General features: G+C 42.7%; 1 protein-coding gene across 1 annotated transcript in view; it reads left to right on the top strand.

The window, feature by feature from the left end:
* Window positions 1–6344: 6344 nt before the first annotated feature.
* The window catches only part of nkd1 (NKD inhibitor of WNT signaling pathway 1), a 32032-nt gene continuing 24676 nt past the window's right edge, over window positions 6345–13700 (top strand). Inside the window, exons 1-3 of the mRNA XM_079156785.1 lie at window positions 6345–6450; window positions 6560–6592; window positions 6804–6943. Coding sequence (XP_079012911.1) covers window positions 6426–6450; window positions 6560–6592; window positions 6804–6943 — 198 coding nt within the window. The 5' untranslated portion in view covers window positions 6345–6425. The remainder of the gene's footprint in view (window positions 6451–6559; window positions 6593–6803; window positions 6944–13700) is intronic.

Raw genomic sequence — 13700 nt, forward strand, 5'->3', positions numbered from 1 at the left:
CCCTGTGGTGGGAGTGACAGGCTCTGATTTTTTTCTTCTTCTTCTCTCTTCATTAACTATTCACATTTGCACCTTATGTGCAGATCACCATCGCCACTCCACGTGAGTCAAAGCAGTTCAAAGGCAGCGTTGCTTGGAAGTGTGCGCGCCACCCCCAGGAGTCGCCGGGCCTCGGACACCTGCAGGGTGGTGGGTGCTGAGAGCTTGGACGGGTTTGGATCAGGGACTGAATTTCCCTCTGAAGATGAGGAAAAGGTTTATGGCACGCTCCCATGAGAGTGTCTCTTGCTCTTTGAAGCTCCTGTCTTGGTGGCTGCTCTTATCTTAGGAAAGGATTATTTTATCTCCTCCTGTTCCTGTCTTTCTCTTCTTCTTCTTCTTCTTCTTCTTCTTCCTCTCTCTCTCTCACTTTCTATCAACTCAGGTTTTGTGCGGATCTCTTAGGAGATCTCCTTGCCCTTGCTCTTTCACTCCACTCTTTTCCAATTCCCCCCTTTCAGAGCACACCCATTCCTCTTTTTAACGCCACCCCCACTCTCCTCTCTCTGTTTCCTCTGCTGCACCCCACTCTCTTTTTTCTTTCTTTTCCCCATATCTCCTCTATTCTACCCTTCCAACACATGACAGACTGTGTAATTAATGAGCATCATAAACCTCTCTTTCTATTAGCTACCCATTAGTAAACCTGGCAAGCCTGTCATTTTGGACAAAAACACACAGCTCCTTCATTTGATCCCCACATCAAAGGGGGAACCCCACTGTTTTCGGCTGAATACACTAATTGTGTCCTCGTTCTGGATGGGGCTGCACCCCCACCGCTTCAGAAAAGCAGCCAGTGCCGAGTGCAGATAGTAAAGAGAAGTACAGAAGCAGAAAGTATTGATTTAGGCCTAAATTTGGACGCTGGAAAAATTAACAGTCATTCAGCGGCGCGCCTGAAAGTCTGCACAAGTGTGTGTTAATTTGCTGTTCATCACTGGCTCTGTTCAGTTTTACTGTAGACATATTTAGCAAAAGAGGAAACGTCAGTGGGCTTAAGGCCCTGTTACGAGTGTTTTATATGCCGCTGTTGAGATTAAAAGGAATCTTTAAGTGGGGTTCTCCTATTTTACACTACAAACCAACAACATAAAGCACGGGATCAGCAATCTTATTAAGATAAACATCATCTGGAAGATTTTTTTAAAACTCATATTATATATTTGCGCATATTATAGTCTCACTGTCTTCAAAGTAATTTTGTGCAGTTTAATGATTTTTTTGTCTGCTAATATGACAAAACATCGTCTGTGTGCCGCCACTTTGTTGTGACTGCGCGGACTTGTCGGAAATATTCTGTGCGGCCACTACGCTACAAGTGTTAGCATAGTGATCTACTGCGTATGTGTGGAACGCATCCTCCAATGGGACATTATAATCAGAACCACTACACGACCGTGGTGTACACATCCGTTTGGGAGTATAACTGAGGCGTAACTCTTAACAGCAAATTCAGTTCATGAGTTTTTGTTTGATAAAAACTCTGTTTGAATTTGTTTGATTGAAACTGCACAATTCTTCACATAAACTCATAATTTTGAAGAATTTTCATTTTAAATATGTGCATTTTCTTTCAATAACAATAGTCTTTTGTGCCTGTCATTTGTGCATATTTTTTTTCTCTTGTATGCACTGCCACATAAAGTGACTGTGTTAATGGTCTTGTGGCGCATTGAATGCTCTCAAAGGAAGGAGCTGCTGTCTGTTAGTTAGTTTCTATAAATACATCAAAGGTGTTATTAGCAGTATGCCGTTGCATCTGCTTTGATGTTGAATTTTACTCCACGTAGCACCTAAGAAACGGTTAAAATAAAGTAGGCGTATTGCTGTAAACGCCTAAAATACATCAATGTGTCCATGCAGGAATATTCTGAATCCAGGTCATTTCCATTGCTTTCAGTATGCAGAATGGCAAACGCATGCCAGTCTGTCTTTCCCTCCTCGGCTGACACATCACACGCTGGGCCACCACAATGGGCTGAGTCACTACCGCTGCAGGAATCAACACTGTACTTCAGTCACGATTGTCTTCTGCCCTTTATAACATCTATGCCCTTTTGTTCCTCAAGATAAAGGCAACAGTCACATGTTTGAGCTTTAAGCGCCCGGCAGCTGCTCCTCTCTCCCGCTACATGCTCCACATCCCCCACCTCACCACCAGGCATCGTTCCCTCCGGTGGGCTCTCCAGGCATCAGGCCCCTAACATTGTTACAGGGACATAAACACAGACAAACCATTAGATCCTCCTGAATCTAACCGTCTGAATGCCCCCCATTATGCCGGTTTCCAGGGAGAATGCCGAGTTTTATGGTGGAATGAGCTATAGTTGGCCACCAAGGTAGGAGCTCCCCCAGGTCAATAAATACCTACATCAATCAGGCAGGTGCCTGAAGAATTTAGCTTTTGTTCTATCAAGATTCTTTCAACCATAAAAGAAGAAACACATCAGAAATCAAGAGACATGTCTCCATTTGATTTGACAAACGCTTTAATAAGAGCAAAACATTTACTTCATTTTTTTCCTCTGATTTGATGAGGTGTCAAGCTGAAATAACTGCATCCCGTGATAATGGGGATTGATTGGAGGTTTAGGGGTTCACGTCCGTGAGATGAAACTTTAAACCCCCGCCACCTCCTCTCTCGCAGGCATCAAAGGCGAAGCTTGGAAATAGGGCCCGCAAAGCCATCTCTCCGTTGGCCTCTTCAAAGGACAGGAAGTGTGTCAGAGGGACAGGCCTTCTTTCCCAGCAAATTCAGGCGAGTTGCTATAATAACCAGCTCATCTGTGTGTCTGTGGCGGACTAGTTCAAAGGGGAGCCTGATTCCTCCTGGTGCAACATGTGATGATAGAGGCAGGATGCGGAAACCACTGTTTAGAAGAAATGCAACTGGAGGGCTGCATCAGAGACATGTGTCCAGTGTATAGTCTCATCCCTAAAGACGTGAAAATCCTTCCCTGAAAATTGGGGCCTGATTACATTTTTGATCTCGACTTCCCCAAAAATCCTTCCAACTTTGTTATATTTGCATATGTCACCTTTGGCTATCAGCAGCTTAACTATGTGCAGGAATTTATAGGACTTGCTCTGCAGGTAGTTGGTGTATTAAAGTCTATGAAGGCTCCGGCTGTTGCATAGCCTATGGCGTGTGTATGAGGGTAGATACAGTTTATAGATTGTTTTCCAACCAAGATGTATGTGTTGGAGGAATATGTATACAGCAGTGGCGGGCCGTGCATTTTATACCTGGGCCTTCTGTGCTGTCCTACTACAGTTGAACAGCTACGGTGCAGATATATGAATCCGTGCATAAAGGGACGCTGCGTCATTAACGGACAATGCATTGTCAAATCAACGTAATGAACACAATGACAACAACAAAGTCATAAGAACCAGTATGACATACATGACAACAAAGCATGACACATCAATCCAGCAAACCTGCAGTGGATCCACACATTCCACCACACAAGAGCACGAGCCATTCAAATATTATTCATAAAAACGACACGATAGACAAATGAACAGTTGTAATGTTACTGCAGATGTAAAAAAACAAACGCAGTTTGTCACTTACTGAATGCTGTTCACTTAAAGACAAAGTCCATCCTTTGTTGACAAAGAGTTTAATCCCAGTACATCGTTTCAGATCCAGTGAGAAGTCCTTCTCGATTCATGGACGCCAGTGACAGTCGATCCTCCCCAGCTGTATTTCGCCGGTCTGCGGCGGCTACCGGGCCAGGATCCCACCTCCGCTGGTGGACCGCGGTTGTGGAGCTCCGTTTCCCTGCGAACGTGTTCGTTGATCTTTAGATCCACTCGGGTTTCTCCAAAAGTTTTTAAAAGCACCGTAGTGTCCTGCCATGCTATGGCGTCCTTAGCATAGCATAGCTCCAAACACCAAGACGCTCAGTTAAAATGAAACACATTCCCAACCATAACATGTGCGACGCTGTCAGCCAGGAACACCGTTCATAAAAATAAAGAAACTACACCAAGCAAAACTCTACCATTTTTTTATAATTTCTTCCATATCTTTCAATTTGAACTCTTACTACTCCAACTAACTTCTGCCGGCTTCCTTAAATTTCACATTAGTCACGCGCTGGCCCACTGAACAATCACGGCACACGTTAATGCTGACGTACTTAGCAGGCTACCTGGGTAGCAGTGGCACGTCAAAGAATGCGCCCAACATGTCAAACTAAAGATTTGATTGGTTGAAGACTATGACAATCAACAATAACGTCCCCATTTACTTAAACTGCAAAGGCTCTCTAGCGGACATCGGGCCTCTCTTACATAGAGAAATAGAGGCTGAATCTGATTGGATAAAAGCTCTCTTTAAAACAAGCTGCAGGCTGGAAGCAGAGCAACAGAGGAAGACAGGAGCTGTGCAATGACAAAATAAGCTAATAGGAAAAAAATATATATAATACATGTAGTGTATTTGTGAAAAGTTATTAAATTATAAAATAGCTATAACTTTGTGATTCTGTTTAGGCCAGCAGAGAAGGCTTAGCTGGCCCTGACGGCCCACCACTGTATACCACAGGCTGGGAAAACCAGGCCTGGAAACTAAAATATTAGAGGCCATGCTACCCAACCATGTGGTAGCCATCTCATAAAATGGTGATTTGTTTTGCCATTTATGCAGCCCTTCAACAATTTGCTTTTTAAGCAAGATTATGTTTATTTAAGTTAAGATTATGTCCTAAAACTGAACAAAGCCTCCTGAATTTGAATCTGCTGTTTTTAGGTATAAGAGTGATGACAACAGAAGGGTTTTGATCTAAAATTAGACATCCAGCAATTGAAAAACATGCCATATTTCTTTTTGCAACTTGGTTGATAACACAAAAAAATAGCTTTTAAGCAATATTAAAAACCTGTGTATAAAAAGTGTATTATTTAAATGTACTTAAGTGCACAGATTGTTGAAGATGCACTGTGATGTTTTTGTTCTTGTTTCTAGTCCAAAAAAATATTTTTCTAATATGCATTTTTTATAAACCATGGCATGAATGGTTTCTCTTTGAGGGTTCGTCTCATTCAACAGTCACAGATTGAAGATTGCAAAAAGCGCACGCACAATTCTTATATGTGGTTTCTCTTAAGGATTTCTGAACCTTTAGCTTTCTCACAGAATGATTACTGTCGCATTGAGCCACGAGCAGCATGGCATAACACACGGCACAGTGGCCTCTCTGTCTTTTATTATATAATTTAAGACATCAAAAGAATCTTAGCCTATTTTCATCTGCTGCCTCAGTTCAATAACACTTTGATTTTCAAACCTTTTGACGCACACTGACCACAGAAGACATTATGATAAGATGTTGTCCTCAGGAAGCCCCTCTGAGAGCATCATTTCTGGTGCGGTTTAATACTGAAATAAAGAACTTTATAGGTCAAGAGAGGATCCAAACAGTCATCTAATGTGATGCTGGCATGCTCTATTAAGGTTGTGTATTCATTCTAAATTATTGAAGAGACCTTGTAGCTAATACTTTGTTAATTTAGATGTAGGCTAATGTAATCAGTCACAGAATAATCAGTCATGCTTCATTGAGTCAAACGTATCGCATTTTACCAGTAGCCTACGTTTCTGTTAATTAATATTCTAGAAAACTACATGTTGGGATTTGGATTGAGTTGAGGTGATTGGTCTTAAACCTGAGTCCTCAGAGCCCTGCAGGAACCCGTGGACGCCCCCATACCTCAGTTTTGGGAACAATTTACAATACTGAATGTGTTTGCTTGCAGTGTAGATTTAGGAGTAAATCCTAATCTTTTGGCAATTGAAATTAAGGTTTTCATGACGCCTAATCTGTGTTTTGAAGAGACAGCTAAACGAGCTGCGTAAAGCGAGCCAGAAAAAGGCTACCGGAAGTAGTTGCATTCTTTTTCAGAATATAAATATGTAATTGACACGAAGTGGGCAATTTCTTTAATTGCAGGCAGGAATAGGTAACTTTTTTTCCCGGTTTCACGTTTTATATGGCTATTAGAGCTAATAACATAGTATACCAAATTATTTTAGATGTTGTTTGATGTCAAAATATAGTTGCCCCCATCCGTATTTTCGTTTTGCTAATCATTATTGTGTGAAGCCATGTGTCTCAGCAAGTAAAATGTTTTATTTTGAAAGCGTTGACAGGAAGTTCTGTGTTGTCCTGTGTGTCTCTTGTCAGCGCGAGGCGCTCTGGATCAAAGGCTCGCTCGGCTCTCCAGTCTTACGGTCCTGTACTGAGCACAGCGCAGTCTGCCCTCGGTCTCTACGGACCCCCCGCTGTCTGGATATCGTTGCCGGGTTCTTTCTATTTTTTTCTTCCTCTGGATTATATTCTTCTGATGGTTTTTCAACTCCAACCCGATGCATAGAAATGGGTAAACTGCACTCGAAACATGGTAAGGTTTCTTAATTCTGAGATAAATCACAGCTATATACTTCTTATTCTGGTGCTGCGAGACTTTCGAGTAACACTCTTCATTGTCTTCTGACTTTCTTTCTCTCAAGCCGCTATTTGTAAACCGAGGGAGAGTCCAGAAGGTAAGCGCGCTTATTTTCCTAAAATAAATACATTTACACAAAGTCTCATATTTCGGTCAGTTTGTGAGCAGCAGAAAAAACATTATTGTAAGAGTCAGCTCTCGGCTCATTAAGAGCCCGACTCTTTGAAGATGGACCGCTTATGCAAAACATGAGTGCAGTGCGAGCAATTGTAGTTTATAGCTGCTAATAGTGCGCTTCTTTGTTTCAGGCGACAGTTTTGTAGTCAACGCCTGTTTGGCGAGAAAGGGCATCGACGACTGGCTCGTGAAGCAGAAATACTATTGCACGAGCTCTCGCCTCGAGCCACAGGACTGTCACCACAAGAATAGCTGCGGTTTGACCACACGGGTGAGTACGAGTCTGTCCACGAGGTTCACGTATTTATAGGGAAGTGAAGCGTAATAGACGCTTGTTCAATTGCGTCCTCGCGGTGCTTGTGCGCATTTCACTTAATTAGGACGAGGGGTTTTGCGGTGTTTTTTGTTCTACTGTGCACTTCAAGTCTTTTCACCTAATAAATAGTTCTATATGAGGCAGTATATGTCTGTCCTCTGCCCTTCTAATGCACTCAAAGTCTTGTCAAACTTTCCAAAAGCTTTGTTGGTGGACACACTTTTAATATTGGTGGCGAGGATGGATATGTATTCATGTTGGCTGCAAAGATTTAGATGTTTCTGATTTCATACAGCGAAAAATGTAACCTCTACCAATCTGTGATATACTTTAAGTTTAAAATATACACATAACTGGAAACACGATGCTCACTGTTGAAGTGAAACACAAAACACCTGGTCTTACCTTTTTTGTTTCCCTGTGACAAAATGAATGTTACCTCTCCTCCACTCATGTGGGAACACATCTTTGTTCCATCAATGCACTGATCTGAGGTTGTTGTTCTTTTTTTTTATGGGGAACAATAGATCAAGCCTGAGTTGAAAGCATTGCAGTGTGACAGTCTGGTGACAAGTGAGGATTGTAAAGGCTGGGGAGAAATGTTGGAGGTCATGCTTGTTTTGTATTTTGGCATTGCCGTAAACACTGTGCTGTTGTTGTCAAGTGGGGAAATCCTTTGGAATTGCTTCAGAGGAGATTTAAGCCTCTTTGGTTAGTGAGACCTTCCTCAAAGGCAGCATGTTTGAGGAATTGGAGCCCATCAAGAAAAAAAAGAAGGAAAATCTGTTCCCTCAGCCTCGATCCAGACACTTTAAGCAGAAATGCATCCATCCATCAAATGCAGCCCAGATCCAGGCACATTTAACAAATTAGAGCAGCTATTGTAGTACTCTGTTGTGATGTTTTGTGGCATGATTCTCCTTTTAAAACAGTTGACAGTTCCTTAAGTTGCTCACCTTTTTGAAAAAACTAGAATCCTACCATCATTAGCATGTAGCTGCTTGTTGAAATAAACACTCACTCCCATTCTCTTTCCCTCTCATTAGTTTTTTATGACTTTTGCTCATGCAGCATGCAGCAGTTCTTGTGTAAATGTTATGCTTTGCATTTAAAGTGATTATCGTGCATGCAAGACACAACTGCACATGGGCTCTTGGGGGGGGGGGGGGGACAAAAGAGAAGTTGGCATGTGGATTTATTTGCATGAACATTTGCATCAAACTTGAGGAAGTTTAAGGCAGCAGAAATATGACTCCCGCCCCAAGTCAGGTCCAAAGTCTGCCATTGTTTTGTCCTCTGCAGCAAGGTGTTTTTTGAAGCTTTGCTTCGCCTGGAGAGCAGCCATGGTGTTGCATGGTGAGTTAGTGATGAGAGAGAGCTAGTGGTCATTTTATTGAATGCCAATTTATTGTGACGTACAAGTAATAGAGTGTAGTAAATGTGTTGGGAGGGTGGAACTGGCTTTACATGTTGCACCTACATGGTGTCAACGTTGCTAATCCTGACACGTGACATCCCAAAGCTGCAATAAACATCTTCATATAGTTACAGGATCCCCCTCACGTCAGGCTGTTGTCTCTTTGGAGATCTCTCTGAGAAAAACACCTGAAACTGTGTTTACTTTGTAGAGCATGTGGACGCTGTAGCAGCAGAAAAGCCACTTACAGCGTTGCTTATGAGTGGGCTTCATACGCTTATGGCAATTTAAGCATTTAAAACCACATTATTACCATGCAATTACCACCCATTATTACCACAAATACAAACTTCTTTTCTTTTCTGGAAATATCCATGTGCTGCATTTCACAACAACAGTGGTGTGTGTGTGTGTGTGTGAGTGTGAGTGTGAGTGTGAGTGTGAGTGTGAGTGTGAGTGTGAGTGTGAGTGTGAGTGAAGTTTTGGTCCGGGATGGACCAGGAGCCCCTGCTGAAAGGGTTGGATGTTTTGGAAAATAAATTGTTAGTGGAGCTTAGTTTTTATAAAGAATTCAAGTCTGGGTGCCTGATGGCTTTTATAGCTCAGAGGGAGAATGAATAAAAGAAGAAAGGTGTTTCCACCATCAATATGTATTTACTTTTCTCTTTTGTTTTGCGATTATAAAGATAATCCAAAATCTTTACTATTAAACTCTGAACCATTTGTTTGCAAAGGTGTAATCACGATGCAAATTATTATGAGTACAACATTGATATGCTTTCGAGCATTGAAAGATATTTTATTTGTTCATTTTGCTTCTTTTGTTTTGCACATTAAAGCTATTGAAGACGTGGCACACACATGTTATGAGGTCCCAACGACTAAATGATCTCAAATGTTGAATTAGTGTTGTTTAAATGAAGCCTTCTGTAAATAATAAGACATTTAAAAACTCCACCCCAAAGTCTTTATAAATAAGAGCAGAGGTTAACCTCTTAGGCGAGAGAATGTGAGTCAACGCTCTTAGCTTTTAAAGCTGCCTATAGTGCGTAGAATACCTGGTGAGACCGTTATTTATAGCCCCTGTTCTTTGAGCACCCCTCCCAGCTGAACCAGGGTCCAGGAGAATGTGGGTCGGGTGTCAACAGCAGGAAGTCCACGCTTGGAATTCTTTTGATCTGATCTTTTCCAAACCATATTCCCTGTAGGAACAATGCCGTTTTCATACAAGTCCTGGTTTGAAAGAGTCGCAGTTATTCTTCATTAATGGTTTTTAAATCCAAATGGGGGTCTAAGCATGCGCAGATAGATTGAGACGTAAAGATGTTGAGATCTTAATGATATTACCATGCCGACTCTACACCCATTCATGAGTTCTGCAGTCAGATGAAGTTTGTGTGAGCTTGGCAGTGAGTGAGTGAGTGAGTGGGTGGGTGGGTGGGTGGGCAGGTGTATCTGTCTCAACACACGAGATCCAGATCACGGCACACTTTCTCCCTCGTGTACAGCATGGTGTCTACACCTACCTATAAATCTGATATGTTACGGGCGTTGATACGGGTCTCACTACTTATGACTTTGAAGTTCAAATTTCTGTTTGTTAGTTTTTTTTTCTTTTGGCATCAGATGAAATAAAAGTCTGTTATGTTTGTGGCATGTCAAGAGGAACTAAAAAGAAAGATCTTATTCCACCCACGGTTCCCCTTTTTCTATTCTTAAAATTCCCCTCCCCCTCCTCTTTCCCCTCCTGGTCTCCATCTGTTTCTTGCGTTCACCCTGTGGCCCTGTGTTGATTGTGGCTGATGAAATGAGACTGAATTTGAAGCGAGCCATGCGGGGAAGTGTCAGCGGTGACACTGATGGCTCCTCCTCTGCCGTGAAGCCCCGCCCTCTGTGTCGTAAAAGCCACATCCCATCTCCCACTTAGCTGCTGCTCTCACAATTCCCAAGCTCATGTGTGTGTTTTTTTTTTAAACTGAGCCTCCACTCAGCTCAAACAGTTTGGAAGCGTAGACTAAAAGCAAAAGTACGTGTGACGGCAGAATGCAACTCCAAAGTGAATCACAGTGAAACTTCTGGCCCCAACCCCCTTGTCTCGCAGTTGGTTGCTAGCCCTTTGATTTTTTTTTTTAAATAGAAAGGTTTTTTTGGAAGTAGGCCTAAAGCTTTTAACCGCATTCCCTCAGCCTCCAAGTCTGATAAAAGACATGGCAGGGTTTGCGCCCCATTCGTCTCTCGCTTCTGCTGTTGTGCTTTTTCTCTCCTTGTCGTCTTCACAAAGCGAGGGCCCTTGTTCTAGGAGCTGAAAGCACCTTTCAAATGCAGACTCCTCTTCCTCTTCCTCGCCTTCTTTCTGTCCTCTCCCTGTGCGTTTTCCTTTCCCACCGGCTGGCCTCTTGTGCTGTGCTGTGGTGACGTATGCCCCTCTCCCACCGGGCTCTACCCCCTCTGTGCTCCCAAGGGACCGAGGGCCTGTTGTAGCTCTTTGAAGAGGCTGGGAGGAAAAAGTTTGGAGCCACACTCTAAAGAGAAGAAAAGCCCCCCGCCTATGGAGGAGGAGGGGTAGCACCTGGCCATAGAGGGGCTCTGTGATTGTTTTTGATTTTCCCATGAGAAGATGGCGTGGAGGTCCCGGGCTGACGTCAACGTAGCTTGGTTGGACGGGGAGGGTCGAGGACGTGCAGCTGGCTTTAGTGTCACATCCGGCGTCGTGTGTCACCTAGATTACTCAAAGCTGGAGGAGATTCTCCTGTGTGACAAAGCAGAGCGGACAACTCTCCTTTTCTGTGAATGGAGCCTTCCGGAAAGGTCTTCTGTGAAAGAATGACAGTGGTTTAGAGTCAGGTAAAGCCCTGGTGGCATGCAGACACTTGATCGGGTTTATCCACTTTGCTCCCTTTTGTGCTAAAGCATCTCCTCTCCATCTCTCCTATGTATTTCACAATGGCCACCATACATCACATACCATTTTCTGATTGTATTATGGAATGCTGTTTCAAATGTGTTCAGTCTAGTTGTCTCCGAATTCTTCATCAAGTACGATAAAATGGTAAAAGTTTGTAATGGCAAAGATCAACTGTCACATGAAGGTGTTATTGGGAACAAAACCACGTCGCTTGTCATCCTAATGGTATGAATGAAATGACGCTCATGTATGTGCAAATCTGTTCACGCATGAGCATGCGAGTGTGCCGTCAGCTGTCCGGATGCACTCCAGAGATCAAAGGATTCTGGGGGAATGTGCTCTAAATCTCAGAGGATTAGCGGCTGAGATTTTGCTTTGTTTCCCCAAATATATGCTCAGTATACGGAGAGCTGTTGATCAAAGTGTCTCTCACCGCCCCTTCACAGATGCATTTAGGCTGTCAGCTTCTATTCCACACTTAAGGATGTCATTCATTTCACAATTCCAAGAAATGGTTATATTTTTAGGATGTTTGGCTATTTAGTTTTCCTTTGCTTTGAAAGTGGACCCAGATTGAAACATGTGCATAGTGTATAGTAGAAGTAGTGTGATACTTTGAGCAGATAATCCAACTATAAAGCAAGGAATCCCTCTGTCTGTAGGTATATGTGTGTGTGTGTGTGTGTGTGTGTATTGCTGTGGACCCAAGGATGCGCAGTGTCGGCGTTAATGTGATTTAGACACGCAACGCTTTGAGTAAACAGCTTCAGGGCTCTGCAGACGGAGTGGAGCATGTTGTCCACAGTGGGCCTTTTCAGACTGCAGCTAACCTGTGCTGCTGGATGAATGAACATACTAACGTCACAACCGAACTCTTCTTCACTTCCCCGGAGTCAACGAGCGATGAGCGCTTCTCGTTAGCGTTCTCGTAGCGATCGTCCCTCTTCGACCGAGCACTGTACTAGTCCATCTGAATCTAGAGTTCATTTAACTGACATCATCATCATCATCTTTGCCGTAATGCTTACACGTCTTCGACCTTTGATGTGTGTGTATGCCTTCGACATGCTGATGCCTTTTTGAAAAGCTACGGGAAAGCGTTCTTTTCCCCCAAAAAAATCTTGAAATATTGAGGTAGAAAGGAGAGCAAGATCATGGCTAGTTCCATGTGATATGTGGTAGATCAAAGACTTTTACAACCAGGCAGTAACCTTTTATATAATTCCTTCAATAGATTCATGTGTGACATTCAGGTGGGTTTGATTATCACACATGCGTACAAGTCAAGAATAGGTTTCCATCTGATGTAGATGACTTATGTGTGATTTCTGCCATATTCCCCAAACCAAAATGTATATTATTTTAACGTCAAAATGTAAGAGTCCACATGTCAGTTTTTATTATATCAAACTTCACCAAAGAGGACGTCTTTCATTGCACTGAAACTACACATTGGTAAATGTACAAATATATGAAACACGCCTTTATGCATGGGTAACATTTTCTCTTAATACACGGTTCCTTTTCGATACTCTTATTGGTTATTTTTGAATATATTGTGAGAAAAAAAGACAAGGCTTTCTTATTCTTGTATGTAAACAAATAGTCTTTCTTGAGCAGCAATACAAAAAGTTACCACATCTTTAAAATACATTTGCAGGTAAATAGTTAGCTAAGTGATTAGCTCTCATTTATTATCCTATTCTCATTAGCAAAATCAGCCCCTTCTGCAAAGACAGGCGCTGAGGTTTGCGACGGGGCTATTTTCCATGGAGATCTCACTCCATAACTTCTACAGTACCGATAGCAGAACCATTAACTCCTAATCGATACTCAGGGTTTTTACTCATTTGAAACCGATTACCGCTTAGAACCGAGTTTGGGTGGGGCATCCCTAGTCATCACAGAGCACCAACAAAACCATATTACTGTACGCATTTTGACTTGCAGCAGAGGATGTGTCTTATAACATTAACAATGGCTCAGTTCCATAAAGTGTGCCAGTAAGCCATGACAGTGAGCCAGCGTGCACACTACCAGGGCCCCGGACCTAACTCAACTAAAGTGTTGAGGAGTGAGAGGAACATAAATCAGTTGTCATAGTTGATAGAGTAATTGTTTTTCACATGGTAGATTCAATCAGACTTAATGCACACAGACATCATTTCTTAAGTGTTTCTGCACCATCCCCCAAAAAAGAGCCAAATCTACTTCTGATTGTAAGGCTAGTGTGTTATAGGTTTGGGATCGACGGGGCTGTGTGAGCGTGCGTGGGACTGTTAGGAACTCTCGGTGACTGGGGCTCCTGTGGTGGCGCTGAGCTCCTCTGCCCATTTTAATCACCCTCTTAAAAGGATCCGCTGAAGTGGGTGTTTAAGTGTTTAAACCCC

This window comes from Pholis gunnellus (assembly GCF_910591455.1).
Source record: "Pholis gunnellus genome assembly, chromosome: 1".
Classification (NCBI taxonomy): Eukaryota; Metazoa; Chordata; class Actinopteri; order Perciformes; family Pholidae; genus Pholis; species Pholis gunnellus.